Source organism: Heteronotia binoei, chromosome 12 (genome assembly GCF_032191835.1).
Source record: "Heteronotia binoei isolate CCM8104 ecotype False Entrance Well chromosome 12, APGP_CSIRO_Hbin_v1, whole genome shotgun sequence".
NCBI classification, from domain to species: Eukaryota; Metazoa; Chordata; class Lepidosauria; order Squamata; family Gekkonidae; genus Heteronotia; species Heteronotia binoei.
The window spans coordinates 82,907,106-82,924,076 of NC_083234.1; the positions used below are offsets into that span (position 1 = coordinate 82,907,106).

General features: G+C 51.3%; 1 protein-coding gene across 1 annotated transcript in view; it reads right to left on the reverse strand.

The window, feature by feature from the left end:
• Positions 1 to 217: 217 nt before the first annotated feature.
• Positions 218 to 16,971, reverse strand: part of EGFL7 (EGF like domain multiple 7) — a 39,101-nt gene continuing 22,347 nt past the window's right edge. The window contains 9 exon segments of the mRNA XM_060250872.1: positions 218 to 968; positions 1,424 to 1,592; positions 1,903 to 1,973; positions 3,327 to 3,476; positions 5,881 to 5,976; positions 10,781 to 10,896; positions 12,105 to 12,162; positions 12,165 to 12,211; positions 12,551 to 12,742. Coding sequence (XP_060106855.1) covers positions 910 to 968; positions 1,424 to 1,592; positions 1,903 to 1,973; positions 3,327 to 3,476; positions 5,881 to 5,976; positions 10,781 to 10,896; positions 12,105 to 12,162; positions 12,165 to 12,211; positions 12,551 to 12,742 — 958 coding nt within the window. The 3' untranslated portion in view covers positions 218 to 909.

Here is a 16,971-nt window from a genome sequence, read left to right on the forward strand (position 1 = left end):
AGGGTCTTCCGGAGCACTTGCCCCTTTCCCAAATCTATTGTCCTCCTGCTGACACAAGGGGGGGGGGGAGATGCCCTGAGGGAGGCTATTACAGAAGAATGAAAACTGTATGTGAGGTCACTGGACCAATTCAGAATTTGGCATCATGTTCCCTGTCACCCACGGGAGCAGCTGCCCTTCTTTTCTCACCATCTTCTCAGCTGACACACAAACTGTATTTTCAGAAATGGGATTTTTATTGCAATCAATTTCAGGGGAGTGGGGGGAGGTGACAATCTCAGGCCCTCTCAATTACTGGCACAGAGTCTCCGTGTATTAAATGGTAAGTAATTGTACCATTTCCAGCCCTTGTCTGGCACTCTCAGGATGCAAAGATCTCAGAAGGGAGTTCTTCCTCACAGTGGCTTGATCTGCAACCTGTATTAATCTACCAGGTTAACACAAGACCTTTATTGCACATGAAAGAAGTGTCCTTTCCAAAGAAGGAATAGGCACGTTCTGCAACTAAACAGAGGCCCTGCAGCCCCTTCTGCAGTGGGAGAACTGACTTCTTGAGGGCTGCGTTCCCATTGTGGTGGTCTCTGCTTTGCACCAGAAACATGTTTTGTGATTAGAGAGGGAGAACCATTTGTGAATCCTGGCACCCTCGCCAAACTACAGCTCCCAGGAGCTTTGAGGAAGCCCTGAGTAGCAGAAGATGCTGAAGCTGGTAGTGCAGAAATGCCTTTCCTTCTTCCATGCTCACAGGAGTGCCATCTGTCCCTCGTATTGTGTGGGCCTGGGCGGCTGACGCTCCTCTCGGCAAGTGGGTGGGTGAGAAGCTGTTCTGTCCATTTCTCTCAGCCTGGAGGGGAGTGCGCTCCATGGGGCTGGCTCCCAGTTCTCAAGCCCTGGTGTGAGGTGACAAGGTCAGAAGGGGGGGCTCCTCTTCCTGCTTCTTCGGCCACCCTCTCCAGGCTGGCAGCTGCCTGCAAGGAGATACAAATGCCCAAATCCATGCGCAATCCATTCTTACCTCATCACCAACTCTCAGTCCACCCCAGCACTGAGCTCCAGCCAGGATATCTTCTGGTTCTTGAGACTGGGCAGTATCCCCTGTGCCTCCCCCTCCCCCCCGGACACTCCCCTGACCCACAGGCTCCTAAAGGTGCAAGGGCCCACAGTGGGGTTTTCCATGCAGATGCTTTCTGTTGGGGGGAAGGTTAATAGGGTTTTGTTGTATTTTGTATAATTAAAATCTTGGGATTATAAACTGTTTTGAGGCACAAGGGAAAAGTGAGGAACATTTTATTAAATAAAACAACCCACTTTGGGGCACAAAAAATATTGACAACTTATAACGAGTTGAAATGGGGTATCTATTGCTGGATGGTGTGGACTGCACAGCAAGAGGAAGAGGTAGTGAGGCCCCACCCCCCATTACATGTCTCCAGTTGCTCCTCCAGAAAAGAGATTTGCTCGCTGAGGGAATCTATCCTGTCCACCTGCTGCCAGACATGCAGGAGCCAGCGGAGTGTGTTGCCGTTGCTGCTGGCGCTCTCCGGCCCTGGCGGCTCCAGCCTGAGGAAAGGGGCCAAAGCCTGCTGAAGCTTCTGCAGAGAGGGAGAAGAGGCCAGACTGTGGGCTCTGCACATGCCACCAAGGTAAGGTGAGAGCAGACGTGGGCCCACCACCCAGCACGCTTGCCTTGCTGAAGAAGGCCAAAGTTCACCTTGTCCAGTCAGCCAAGTGCCTCTGGAAGCTGCCATGCAGCCAGTGTGCGGTTCAGCCCCAGCCTCTGCCATTCAGAGCATGGAGGCTTCACGGGCAGGCAGCAGCAGGGACATGCTTCACAGCTGGCCGCACAGAGTGGACCACCCACCATCCACAGAGTTAGCATCTTGTGCCACCAGAGGGACTCACTTCCTCCAGGGCCAGCACTCTGGTTCTCAGCTCCTTCACGTCCTCCTGCACGGTCCGGTTGGAGGCTCCAGCTAGGCAGAGTAATGGCAAGCAGAGAAGAATTCATCAGTCTGACCCCAAAAGGACCCCTTTGGGGAATTCAGAGGGAAATGGGCTGGTTGGGGGTCAGTGATGCTAGAGCTGCATCCAAGACCATACTTGCATGGGGGACAGGGCAGTCCCAAACCATGGCCTGCCAAATGGCCTCCCCAAAAATGTTGCGTCGGGCAGCAAGCGCAGACTCTGCTGTGTGTCCACATTTTTTTGCTGTGGGCAGAGCCAGCCCCGCTTGAGGGATTCCTCCCCCCCCCCCCATGCCCCCGGAGTGGATAGGATGAGCAGGGGGGCTCAGTCACTTCCTCCCTCCCACCACAGCAGGCTTCCCCGTGGAGCGGCTCCGTCCATCAGTGATGAGGGAGGGGCTCCCCATCCTCTTGCAAGGTGCCCATCAGATGATGCCCAGCCTCGCTGCTCCCGCCAGCTGTGGGTGCCAGCCCTCTGCGCATTATTACTCACGGTACGAGTTTGAAGTGGCACAGCGCGTACCAAAAGTAATAATGAGCCGTGGTCAGCATAGCCTGGCTCTCCTCTTCTGGACGGCTGGTTCCTCCCAGGAGGCAAAAGGAAGACCAGGCAGCAGCCACAAGCCCTGGGTGGGCTGCCTCCAAGGGGGGAGGATGCATCTCCAGAGCAGCCCCCATGCCAGCTTTTCGGGCTGGCGATGCAAGCTGGGTCTCCAGGCCTGGGGCAGGGCTGTGCGAGGGCCTGTGCTGCTTCCTACGGAAAGGACTCTAGGGATTGACGTCCTCTTGCTATCAGCCCAAAAGAGGGGCTGTGTGGCTCCCTTGACCAAGTCCATCCAGTTCCTGCTGCTTTCAAACTTTTCCTAGCAGGATTGTCTTTTCCAGTCTTTTCTGCAATACACAGAGCAAAAAAGTCCCTTCCCCAGCAGCACCAAGTGATACCCGCGCTGAGCCACTCGGCAGAGGAAGAGCCTTGGCAGAGCATCTGCTTTGCATGCCCGAAGTGCTTAGATCAATGCCCACCCGATCAGAAAGCAGCATGAAAAACTTGGGCAGGCAGCTGCTTGTCAGAACAGACAACACCAAGCTTGGCAGACAGACTGACTCACTAGGGAGAAGGCAGCTCCCTGTGTGTGTCCCCCAGGGCAGGCAAATCCTGCGGAAAGGGATGGAGCCCTGCTTCTGCCCCCAAGGACGACTACCCGGCCCCAAGAGCCAACGCCCTAATGTGTCACTGTTCATGGGGTGCTCCCCAGTGAGAAAAGCTTCTCTTGGAGGCACATTCTGATGCTTTTCCTTCCTCTTACGCAGCTGAAACAAGGCAGCTCCCTAATGGGTTAACCTGGTCAGGGTCCACCTTACCCAGACCAGTGATGCCAAGGGCAGGGGCCTGGCATGTCTTCCCGTCAGCCTGGAGCTTGTGCCCTTTCTGGCAGCTGCAGCTGTAACTCCCAGCCACGTTGAGGCAGGCCTGGCTGCAGCCGTGTCTTCCTCCAGCACATTCATCCACATCTGTAACCACAGGAAGAAAAGTTGCCCATCAGTTGCCTTTGGGACACCTGCTGGAAAGGAGGGGGCAGCAGTTCCGCCTGGCCTGCCTCTGCCATCCCCACCGTGTTTGTGCTTGCAGGCGTCACGGATCGCCCATGGACTGGGGAACAGCTCAAGGCTCCCCAGGAACAGCTGTACTGTGCCCCTGGCAATGGGGAGCGCCCCCTTGGCCACCTCCCAGGCTTCCCACCGTGGGCCAGGCCAGCAAATAGCCCTGCTCATCCTTCACTGCAGAAACCGCCCCATGGCTGCCAGTCCTCTTGGGTCTATCTCCTGGCTGCTGTGCTGCAGGACAAGCAGGCAGGTGGCGGTAAGGAGCCTCCCCCTCCTGCCAGACTTCCCTCCAAAGACTGGCCAGGTGCTGCAACTCCCTCCCTCCCTCCCTCCCATGCCCACTCGTGAGCTGACAGGTTTCCTTCAAGCAAGTATGCTTCAAAACAGCCTCTACACCAAGGGGCTGAATCAGGCTCCCGGAGGGCTCCTCTCAGGCCCCCAAGCAACTAGCTCTTGTCTGCTTCCTTCTCCCTCTCTTTGTTTCTTTCTGCATCACAGCTTGCTTTGCAAGGCTTGCTCAATCGCACAGGAGCTACAGAGCAAAGCCTCTGTTTTCTCCATTGGCTGAGGCTCCTCCCTTGGGGAGGAAGCGGGGGGGGGAGGCAGAGCTTGTTTTTCCAGGCTCTTCCAATCACACAGCAGAGCTCCTGAGCTGTTGAGGCTCCTCCCCCCCCCCCCCCCGGGAAGGAAGGAAAGAGCCAGAGCTTCCTTTACCCAGTTCCCTGGATCCCATGAGAGAAATACAAAGAAAGCACCTTTAAGACCTTTATAAAGTTTATATCTCTGCCACCTAATCTTCAATACATGGCCCAGCCCAACAAGGTCTCCTTTATGTCAGGCCAAGACCCCTGCTCTGCACCCCACAAGGAACCACTGGGCATTTGGGGGGTACAGCTTGGCCTACCGCTGGTTCCCCATCATCATCTGCCAGGATGCAGTTTCATTGAAGCCCCTGGAGGACCTTTATGTTGCAGCTACAAATAACTCAGCAAGTCAATGAACCAGCTGCCTCATGAATGAGTGATACTTTGGGCCAAGCCCCACCCTCAGACCCACTCAAGGAGCAATCCTGATTTGGCAGGTCTACTCCACATCCTACTCATGGCGACTCCATTGGGCGGACTCCCAGAAGAGGGTGGGCTCTCAGAATTGCTCTTGATCAGGGACTGCTCATTTCCGCAGCTTGAAACTTCCGCGGAAAGAAGGAAGCTGACATGCTTGCAATGCTGAATTCTGCATCACACAAGACGGCAGAGGGCAAGTGCAAAAGAGACACACAACACTCCAAATCCACATGGTAGATGAGGGGGCACAGAAGCCAGTCCTGGCAAGCTTCCCCCCACCCCCCTGGGATCCAACTGGGAATTGCCACAGGAACTGCTCAGCTCCATTGCAGCTCAGAAGTTGGGGGAGGCACCCCACCCAGTACCTCTTAGTCCAGACTCTGGATTCCCTCAACAACTGATGCCGCGTAGGCAGAGAAAATTCAATATCTCCACCCCAATTACACAGACCAAAGTGCCCAATTTTGCTTGCCTTGTCCAACTGGACCGTGCTTGCTAGTTGCCGCCACCTTGACACCTGGAAATCTGGTTTCACAACAGCAGCCACAAAATCCCAACTTCCTCGCCACAAGGCCCAGAAACCCTTTGCGACGTTGGATGACCGCATTCCGTTCCCTCCCCCCGAGCCTTGAACAGAGGAACTGGCCCAGCATCACTGGCTCCATTTCTGCCTCAAAAGGTTGTTGTGTGAGGAGGACCAGCTGTGCAGTGGAGCTGCTGGGAAGCTGGCCTTCCGCTAGAGGAGGGTGAGCACCACCTCCTCCCTCCCTCCGGCTTCAGCAGCTGATGTTCTGAACAGCCACCACTCTCACTTGACACCCCATCCCCCAGTGGCATATGCCAACCTCCATCTCCTCTGGCATTCTGTCACAGGGCTGAAGATCTGCATACTCCTCCCTGCCCCCCCCCCCGAACTCAGAATGCATGAGCCTCAGCCTCTCCCAAGGGAACCCTGAACACTGCAGTCCAGAGGAAGGGGAGAACTGAGGACTCCCCCCCCCCCCCCCCCCCCCGCCTCCAGAGCCCTTTTCCTCCACTGCCTGTTCTCCATCACTGGAGGCTACTGTTGGGCAGAAGGCACCATATAAATTCCAGCACCGCTTCCCATTCAACTGGCATCAAGGCAGTTGGAGTTACTCCAGCCACTGTGACTGCCTGCTAATGTTTTCAGTCACAGCTGCAATCAGTTGGGGCCATCATCCCCCCCTGGAAGACCCCTCGGCAGGGAAGGCAGGCAGTGGGCCTACCTGTCTGGCAGCACCTTCCAGTCCACCCTGCAGGGCAGGCGCATTGGTTGGGGCGTGAACACTTCCCTCCATTCTGGCAAGGCGGCTGGCAGATGGCTGGAAAAGAAAGCTGCTGATGAGAACAAACCGCTGGAGCCACAGGCAGGGGCTCTGATTCCTGGGGAAGGCGGAGAGGGCATCAGACCCAGCCCCACAGCCCCACTCTGCCCCGCTTGGGAGCCACATCCCTGGGGAAGGCGGAGAGGGCGTCAGACCCAGCCCCACTCTGCCCTGCCTGGGAGCCACATCCCTGGGGAAGGCGGAGAGGGCGTCAGACCCAGCTCCACTCTGCCCTGCCTCAGCTCAGGCCCTGTCCCCCAGCCTGCCCTGCTTTCCAGGACTGCTGTGAGGACAGAGGGGGGAGCCAAACGCACTGCTCTGCATCCCTCGAGAAAAGGATCCCAAAGAAACAAGCAGGGGAGGGCTGGAGCCCCCGGGCTTGCTTCCAAGTGCCACCCAGCGAGACAATAATTCAAAGCCTTGTATGATGCCAGAAACTGGGGATAAGAACACTAAAGATTTGCAGAGAGAGCACACACACTAGCTAATGTTAACTTGCAGGCATGTATGGAAACGAAACCCTTGGAATGTATAAAACATGGATTCTGATGTCTCTACACTAATGCACAGAGTATGGGAAACAAACCAGGAAGAACTGGAAGTCCTAATATGAGGAGGAGACTGTGACATAATAGGCCTTACTGAAACTTGGTGGGATGACACTCACAACTGGAATATTAGGATTCAGGGGTACAACCTATTTAAAAAGGACAGACAAATTAGAAAGGGCGGAGGCGTACCAGTATATGTGAAGGAGGTATATACTTGTGAATAAATATAGGAATCTGAACATGGTGGCTCAGTTGAGAGTCTCTGGGTAAAAATAAAAAGAGTAAGAAACAACAGTGATATTATGGTGGTGGGGGAGGGGGGTCTGCTATAGATCACAAAGCCAGGCAGAGGACTTGGATAAGATACTCCTACAGCAGATTTCAAAGTTCTCCAAAAGAAGGGAAACAGTGATCATGGGAGAGTTCAATTACCTGGACATCAGTTGGAAGTCCAACTCTGCTAAAAATGAAAGGTCAAATAGGTTCCTGACTTGTCTTGCTGACAACTTCCTTCTCCAGAAAGTGAAGAAGGAAACAAGGGGATTTGCTATCTTGGGTTTGATTCTCGCCAACAAGGAAGAATTGATTGAAGAAGTGGAAATAGTGGGCACCCTGGGCAGTAGTGACCATGTGATTTTGGAATTTACAGTCTTAGCGAAGGGAAGAGATATACGTAGTCAGACTTATAGGCTGGACTTCAGAAAGGCAAACTTCAACAAACTTAGAACTAGAAATACTTAGGAAGAAGGCGGTTCAGGAGGGGTGGGAATTTCTTAAATGCAAAATACTGAAAGCACAATCACAGACAATTCCTATGAGAAGAAAAAAATGCAAGAAGCCTAAAGAAGCCAAAGTGGCTCCATAAACAGCTCTCTAAAGACCTGAGGAAAAAAAAAAGACTCCTTTAGGAATTGGAAGGAGGGCCTTATAACCAAAGATGAATATAAACAAAACACCAGTGCTTGTAGAGAAAAAGTTAGGAAATCTAAAGCTCAGTATGAGCTTAGGCCAGCAAAAGATGCTAAAAACAACAAAAAAGGGTTCTTTTCTTATGTTCAGAGTAAGAAGAAAAGCAAGGACATGGTAGGCCCGTTGCGAGGGCAGGAAAGTGAAATCATAACAGGTAATGAAGAGAGGGCAGAATGATCAATTCCTACTTTTCCTCAGTCTTCTCTTCTGGCAAAAGGAAAGGAAAGGACCCCTGTGCAACCACCAGTCGTTTCCGACTCTGGGGTGACGTTGCTTTCGCAATGTTTTCACAGCAGACTTTTTATGGGGTGGTTTGCCATTGCCTTCCCCAGTCATCTACACTTTCCCCCCAGCAAACTGGGTACTCATTTTACCAATCTTGGAAGGATAGAAGACTCAGTCAACATTAAGTTGGCTACCTGAAAACCCAGCTTCCACCAGAGATTGAACTCAGGTCGTGAGCAGAGTTTAGGACTGCAGTACTACAACTTTAACACTCTGCGCCACAGGGCTCTTAACATGGTGAAATCAGAGCATATAATGAGGGTATGAAGTTCCAACCTAGGATCAGCATAGGGGTAGTACATAAACAGCTAGTTTCTTTAAATGAAACTAAGTCCTCAGGGCCAGATGAACTGCATTCAAGGGTTCTAAAAGAGCTTGTGGATGTAATTTCTGAACCTCTGGCTAGTATTTTTGAGAATTCTTGGAGATCAGGAGATGTACCGGAAGATTGGAGGTGGGCAAATGTTGTCCCCATATTCAAGAAGGGGAAAAAGGAGGATCCGGGTAACTATTGACCCGTCAGCTTGACGTCTATACCTGGAAAAGTTTTAGAACAAATCATCAGTCAGTCAGTGTTGGAACATTTAGAAAGGATGGATGTGATTACTAAAAGCCAGCATGGGTTTCTCAAGAACAAGTCATGTCAGACTAACCTGATCTCTTTTTTTGAGAAAGTGACTACCTTGCTGGATCAGGGGAATGCTGTAGACATCGTTTATCTTGATTTCAGTAAGGCTTTTGATAAGGTTCCACATTCTACCTTGTTGACAAGTTAGTAAAATGTGGTTTGGATCCTGTTACCGTTAGGTGGATCTGTAACTGGTTGACAGATCACACCCAAAGAGTGCTTGTGAATGGTTCCTCGTCCTCTTGGAGAGGAGTGATAAGTGGAGTGCCTCAAGGATCTGTCCTGGGACCTGTATTGTTCAACATCTTTATCAATGATTTAGATGAAGGAATAGAGGGAATGCTTATTAAATTTGCAGATGGTACTAAAGTGGGAGGGGATGGAAATACAGTAGAAGACAGAAACAGGATTCAGGATGACCTTCACAGGCTGGAAAACTGGGCTGAAACCAATAAAATGAATTTTAACAGGGATAAATGTAAAGTTCTGCATTTAGGTAGGAAAAATCCAATGCATGGTTATAGAATGGGGGAGATTTGTCTTAGCAGTAGTATGTGCAAAAAGGATCTAGGCGTCTTAGTGGATCATACGTTGAACATGAGTCAAGAGTGTGATGCGGTGGCTAAAAAGGCAAATGCAATTCTGGGCTGTATCAACAGAAGTATAGTGTCCAGATCACTTGATGTGATGGTATCGTTTTACTCTGCTGTGGTAAGACCTCACCTGGAGTATTGTGTTCAGTCATATAGACTAGCTGGAATGTGTCCAGAGGATGGCGACAAAGATGGTGAGGGGTCTGGAGACCAAGTCCTATGAGGAAAGGTTGAAGGAGCTGGGGATGTTTAGCCTGGAGAGGAGGCGACTGAGAGGTGATATGATCACCATCTTCAAGTACTTGAAGGACTGTCATCTAGAGGATGGTGTGGAATTGTTTTCTATGGCTCCAGAAGGTAAGACCAGAACCAATGGGTTGAAATTAAATCAAAAGAGTTTCCGGCTAAACATTAGGAAGAACTTCCCGACTGTTAGAGCGATTCCTCAGTGAAACAGGCTTCCTCGGGAGGTGGTGGGCTCTCCTTCCTTGGAGGTTTTTAAGCAGAGGCTAGATGGCCATCTGACAGCAATGAAGATCCTGTGAATTTAGGGGGAGGTGTTTGTGGGTTTCCTGCATTGTGCAGGGGGTTGGACTAGATGACCCTGGAGGTCCCTTCCAACTCTATGATTCTATGATTGTGTTCAATTTTGGGCACCACATTTTAAGAAGGATATAGATAAGCTGGAACGGGTCCAGAGGAGGGCGACGAAGATGGTGAGGGGTCTGCAGACCAAGCCCTATGAAGAAAGGTTGAAGGAGCTGGGCATGTTTAGCTGGGAGAGGAGAAGAAGAATTGCAGATTTATTCCCTGCCCTTCTCTCTGAATCAGAGACTCAGAGCGGCTTACAATCTCCTATATCTTCTACCCCCCACAACAGACACCCTGTGAGGTGGGTGGGGCTGAGAGGGCTCTCGCAGCAGCTGCCCTTTCAAGGACAACTCCTGCCAGAGCTCTGGCTGACCCAAGGCCATTCCAGCAGGTGGAGGAGTGGGGAATCAAACCCGGTTCTCAAAGATAAGAGTCCACACACAACCACTACACCAAACTGGCTGAGAGGTTTTTAAACAGAGACTAGATGGACATCTGACAGCAATGAAGATCCTGTGAATTTAGGGGGAGGAATTTGTAAGTTTCCTGCATTGTGCAGGGGGTTGGACTAGATGACCCTAGAGGTCCCTTCCAACTCTATGATTCTATGGCCAATGCAGAAGGCTGGCTTGCTGCCATACACAGGCAGGGGGCAGTGGCTGAGCCACTCGGATCAAATAGGGCAGAAACACCCCCAGAACCCCCTGCCAAGCAGGACCTTCCACTCCTACAATGCAAGGGAGGCTTGGCTGGAGGCCCCCTCCCCACTCCTCAAGCAGCTCTCAGCCTGAGGAGGGGACAGACAGGGCAGTCTCCCCACCCCCCAGCTAGCCAGAACCCCTCGGACTTGCTGGGGGACAGGGACACTTTTAGGGCCACACTTTCTCTGATGTGTGACAAATCTGGTTGGTTTCATCTCTAAAGTGTTTGCTGGCAGGAAAGAAAGACCCCTTTCATGAGCTCCAAAACAGCTGGGGTTGGGAGTGCTTTGTGCCAGCTCCAAAGTCCCCAGACTGAACAGCACCCCCTTCTGCAGCAGCCTCTCTCCTGCAGGAAAGGAAGCCCTGCTGGCTTAGCACTTCCTGGTCACCTTTTGTTTTTAAACTGAGAATGGAGAGTCGCCAGCTGCTGGGTCATGGAGGAGAAAGAAGGGTCTTGATCCTCGAGACAGAGAAATGGCTTACCTGTGTTGCATCCCAGCCAGGCACGGCCACTCACCCGCCTCCATCCTGGACAGCACCTGTGTGCCGGCTGAGAAATCGCCTGATACATCTGACAGTGGGAGACCCGGTAGGTGGTGCTAGAGATGGAGCAGAAAACAAAGAGTCGGACTGCAGCACTTTGACACACAAGAGCCAACTGCCTTGTTCCAGGAATGGCCCAAGAAGGAAGACGAAGGGAGGGAACAGTGCAGCCCTCCCACCCCGGCCACGCAGCTTCTCTAGCTCCTGAAATGAAGGAGGCTTCCAGAACAAGAAATGGGCAAATCTTCCACCAACAATGTCGTGATGCTCCATGGTGGAAAAACCATCTGCAGCCAAGCTCTGGTCCTCCGGGAACAAGCTGCCCTATACAGAGCCAGATCATTGGTCCACTCAAACTGGCAGCAGCCCTCCAGGGTCTGAGGCAGAGGCCAGTTTTCTAGCTGGGACACCGGGAAGCAAGAATGTCCAGAGGCATCAAAACAGGTGGTGGATTTCGGCCAGGGCTGGGGATACCCTGAGCTGCGACCCGTGGATCCCGCAAGGCAAGCCCACTGCTACGTCTTCTTCCCTCATGCATCATCATTCATTCCTCTGCTGCTCATATGAGGCAATAGAGGTCAAGGGTGAGCAGCTGCTGCTGCTTCACCCCTTCTGGGCGCCTGAGGTCTCCCCAGGCACCGCGGGCACACCGCTCAGGCCTCTCCCAGCTTTTTAAAAGGCAGAATTCTAGGGGAGCTGGGTTGTCCACTGGCAATGACCTTCAGCCTTCTTTGGTATGCCTGGGGGACATATCTGCAATCCTGGCAGAAGGCCATGGAATGTGCATGGAGGGAGAGCAAATGCACACCAGCAGGAGAAAATGCTGCTCTGGAGAGCAGGAATCAAGCCCTGGGTGCCAGAACCCTGACTCCGTCCCTCCATGGTCCCACCAAGGCCCTGCTATAGGTTCTGAATTGCTACCATTTACTGTTAGCTCCACACTAACAGCTTGCTGTGGATGAAGGGTACCCACTTGCTGATTGGCTCCCACAACTGTCACTCAAGAGGTATGGTGTCTCCATAGGTGTAAGTTTCAACTTAGCAATCATGCTTCACTTCCCTGTCCATTTGTCCTTAGCCTTTTTCTCCCTTCAAAGACAGCTGACATCACCCCCTGACTACAGGTTGCGGGAAGAACTTCCCTCACTCCCCCAGCCTGGAAGGGAGCAGCACTCAGCCTCCTTGCCTGACACCCCCCCTCCTTCCTGCCTGGCACTGGGATGGAGAGATGCCACCAGTTGCCAGGAAGAGACCTGCTCCATACCTGTATGTAGTGCAAAGCCTCTGTCCCTGGCACATGGTGAGGTAGGGCTGGTAGACACCAAGAAGGACACCATGTGGCTCTCCACTGCCACAGAACACACTCGGCGTCTGCGAACAGTGTAAGAGGAGAAACACCAGGAAACAACCCCCACAGCAAGAAAGGCCTGCCAGAGCACATGTTCATTGGCACAGCATGAAATCTGGCACTGATCTTCCTGTTCCACACCAGCTCCACCCCCTCCCCCCCTTCATGGAAAAATAACCAGGGGCTGCCCAGGAGCCGTCTGGAGGAACTGCATCTCATCTCTCCAACGGGGTTCGCAACAGGCAGCCCCAAGTGCAATCTAGAGCACACAGTGATACTTAGCAACGCAGACATTTGCCTGGCATCATATGGGAGGAGCCCCCTGGGAATTTTGCATGTAGCTAATCAGGCCCCAGGCTTACCCTGGCTGGGAGAAACATTCAGCCTCAATCACTGCAAGCACAAGGAGACATCCTGAGAGGAGGAAGAGGCGGCTGCTGACCCTCCTCATTTCCTCTCCTCTGCTGGGACCTTCCTCCACTTCAATGCAGGATAAAAGAAGAATGGAGGATTTGCACAGAGAGCTAGTGGAAGGTTCTGTCCCACAAGCAAACCTGGAACCAGAAAAAAATAAGTGCTATGAGTGGAAATGCAGCCCCTGAGCTGTGAGCGCGGTCTAACAGGCATTTGAAGGCAGGAGCTGCCTCAGGAAGAGGAGGAGGAAAAGACTGGCACTCTCACACTGTGCCCCTGAGTGTGAAGCTTTCCTAGCCAGCAGAACAACCTCCAGCCCAGCTCCACTGTTGGACCAAGCAAGTCAGAAGACAGGCTTGCACTGAACAAACAGCTGACATGTCAAATGAATCAGGCTGTTAAGTGATGCCAAATCTGAGAGCAATTATTTGTTTACTACAAATAAGGCCCATTGAGGGGGAAAATACAACAGGCTCTAAAAGAGGTTCTGGGCAAGTGTCCCCCTACCCTTGCTGTCTTCCCACCCACCCAAGGGAGCCATTTTCTGTAGGGGAATTGAGCTGACTTCAACATTGCATCTTTTCCCTCCTGTAGCCTCTACCTAGGAAAGGTACAGTCTTTCTCCATAGTGGGAATCTAAGCAGTTTACATCATTATCTCTCCCTTTTGAGCTGCACAATAACCCTGTGAGGTGGGTTAGGATGAAAATCTGTGATTGGTCTGAAATCATAGTGTGTACCAAAGCAGGAGAGAAGTGATCTCAGCAGGGTATGATGACACAGAGTCCGGGGGGGGGGGGGGGTGATCTCTGCCATCTGAACAGCAGCTGTAATTTTGAGTGATCTCCAGACTTCACCTGGAGTTTGGCAACAATAGTTCCCCAGGAGGAAATGGCTGGTTGGAGGGCAGTGAGGGAGCTGAGACAAGCTGAAAGCTCTCCAGTCAGGTTGCTACAGAGGTAAGACATATAGTCCTCCTCTGCAATCCCCCACTGTTTGGCTGCCCTCTCAAAGTTGGAGAGGTATATGGAGGGGTCTTCTCCCTCTTGGTACACTGCAAAGTCCTTGGGGGTGACTTGGATCTCTTTGCTTAGTTCAGCTTCCAGACGTAGCACCTCAAGCTCATGGCGACGTTGCTCTTCCCGCTCCCGTCGGTGGATCTCAGCTCTCTCTCTTTCCTCCTGTCTGCAGAGCTCAGCTTGTCTCAGCTCCCTCTCTGCTTGTCTTTCCTCTCTCTCTCGTTCCTCCCGTCTGCGGTCTCGGTCCGCCTCGATACGCATTCTCTCCAGTTCCATCTGTAGCCGCAAAATTGCTTCTGACTGGGTAGGGGCCACTTTTGCAAGTGCCCCTGCATGCTGATGATACTCCAAAAGGAGGTCTTTCATATCTACTAAAGTCATGTTGTCACACTCCAGCTTGTGCTTTGCACACTCTTCCTGGAGCTGTGGCTTTGTCATCTTCAGGATTTCCCGCATCTTAGCACGCTCCATCCTAACTAGCTAAACTTTCCCTACTCCAGTTGACCCGAAAATAAAACAAAACCTCTGTTGCTTCCTCTGGGTGCTTGCACGCATCAAAAAACAAAAATGCCTGGCCAATCAAGTTCTCTGTTTGTTCTCATCCCACCGCTGCCGCCAAGTGTGACGGAACCGGCCCGATTCTACCTTCAGACCCGGTCCCGTCAGCTCCCTATTGAGTCGCCAACTCCTGGAGGGAGCTATTTCTCCTCCTGCCCCTTGGGCTCGCTGCCACCACCTGCTCAGTCCCGGGGTTCAGATTGAGAGGAACAGGACTCCCAATCCCCCTCTCCAGCTGTGAGGCTAGGCCTCCAGGTCCTCTGCCACCCTGCACTTGGGTTTCACAGAGACCTCAGCGCTTCTTTGGGGCACCCCTGGAATATTGGCACCTTATTCAACTGCATGCCTTCCCCCTTCCCCGGGGCCCCCTTCTCAACACAGCGTGGTCTAAAGCGGTTTGGGGATCTATGTGGTACAGAGTTTGACTGCCAGCATTTAAAACAAAAAAAAACATTTATTTAAAAGAGAACAGGATAGGGAAAGAAAACAAAAACAAAAACAGTTGCATCTACAAAATTAGCACAGCACCGCACAACATAGCAAACAGCATAACAAAGAAAAGTTGATTATAAACGCATCCGGTTGGCCCTGATCTAGACATGCCCTGTCTTGTGAATTACTTACTTAGTCTGCCTGCCTGGGTCCTCCCAGGCAGGAGCCTCCATTGCTCACCACATGCTCACTCGAGCCCCAGTTCAAATCTGGCTTCTCTTCCTGCCTAACACATGCAAGGAACAACAGCACTTCCTGCCTCTCTAGGAGATTTTCCCCCTAGCGTTGTTGGTTTGGCTCTGGAAGGGAGGGGGGGAGTGAGGGGAAGGCTACAAAGCCGGCTGAGGGATTTACTGACCCCTGCCAAATGAAGCACCACCACTGACTAAAATGGCGTTTCTCCACAGTACCAAAATTGCAAAAATTGATGAATACGATAAGAATAAAAGGGGAAGTTCCAAAAACTTGGAAAGAAGCTGTAATTTCATTGATTCCCAAGGAAGATAGAGATGTCACAAATGTAAAGAACCAATTTCATTATTAAACAATGATTATAAGATATATACAAGAATCTTGGCAGAACGACTTAAGCAATATTTGATCAATTTTATAAAGGAAGATCAAGCGGGATTTCTCCCTAAAAGGCAAATAAGAGATAATGTAAGAACTATTGTAAATATTGTAGAATATTATGAGAAGCATCCAGAAAAAGAGGTAGCGTTATTTTTTGTAGATGCAGAAAAAGCCTTTGAAAATTTTGAACTGGGACTTTATGTTTGCAGTAATGGAAGAAATAAATTTGGGAGAATATTTGATAAGAATGGCGAAAGCAATATATACGGATCAATACGCAAAATTGTGTATAAATGCAGACCTTACAAAAGAAATGAAGGTGAGCAAAGGTATAAGACAAGGATGTCCGCTTTCACCATTGTTGTTTATAATGACTCTTGAAATTCTGTTAATGCAAATACAAGACGACAAAGAGAAGGATTGAAAACTAGAGGATTTTCTTATAAATATAAAGCATTTGCAGATGATATTGTGTTCATAACTGAGAATCCGATTCGTGGTACCTTTGTTGATAGCTAAGATAAAAGAATATGGAGAAATGGCAGGACTATATATAAATTTATGTATTTATTTATTTTATTCGATTTATATCCTGCCCTCCCCACCGAGGCGGGCTCAGGGCAGCTTACAACAGAAAAAAGCTAACAAAGATCAATTTAAATACGTTAATAATTATACAATAAAATACATAAAAACCTAAAAATACATAAAACTCACATCGATATACACTATGCTATGTTTCCTTAAATCAGTCTTCAAATTTTCCAGTATTCAATAATCTGATGTTTGAGATTTAATATTCAGGCATTCCGATCACAATTAATTATATGCCAACCGGAAGAGGGTTGTTTTACAGGCCCTGCGGAACTGTTCAAGGTTCCGCAGGGCCCTCACCTCCTCCGGGAGGGAGCTGCAATTGACAAGGCCCTGTCCCTGGTCGCTTTCAGATGGGCCTCCTTTGGCCCAGGGATTGTAAGGAGGTTCTGAGACCCCGACCTCGGCACTCTCTGGGGAACATGTGGGGAGAGACGGTCCCTAAGGTAGGCAAGTCCCAGACCATAAAGGGCTTTAAAGGTCATGACCAACACCTTGTACCGAACTCAGTATGTTATCGGCAGCCAGTGCAGTCCCCGAAGCCCCGGCTGAATGTGCTCCCATCTAGGGAGCACTAACAACAGCCGGGAAGTGGCATTCTGCACTAGCTGCAACTTCCGGGTTCGGCACAGGGGCAGCCCCATGTAGAGGGCATTGCAGTAGTCCAGCCTCGAGGTGACCGTTGCATGGATCACTGTTGCCAGGTCGCCGTCCTCCAGGAAAGGGGCCAACTGCCTTGCCCGCCTGAGATGAAAAAATGCGGACTTGGCAGTGGCTGCTATCTGGGCCTCCATAGTTAGAGTAGGCTCCAGTAGCACCCCCAGGCTCCTAACCCTGTGCGCCGCTGACAGAGGCACACCGTCGAGGGCCGGTAAGGGAATCTCCCTCCTTGGACCACGGCAACCCAGGCAAAGGACCTCTGTCTTCGTTGGATTTAGCTTCAGCCCACTCAGCCTGAGCCATCTAGACACGGCCTGCAATGCCAGATCCAGGTTTTCTGGGACACAGGCAGGCCGGCCGTCCATAAGTAGATAGAGCTGGGTGTCATCAGCGTACTGGTGGCAACCCAGCCCATATCTCCGGGCAATCTGGGTAAGAGGGCGCATATAGATGTTAAACAACATCGGGGATAGA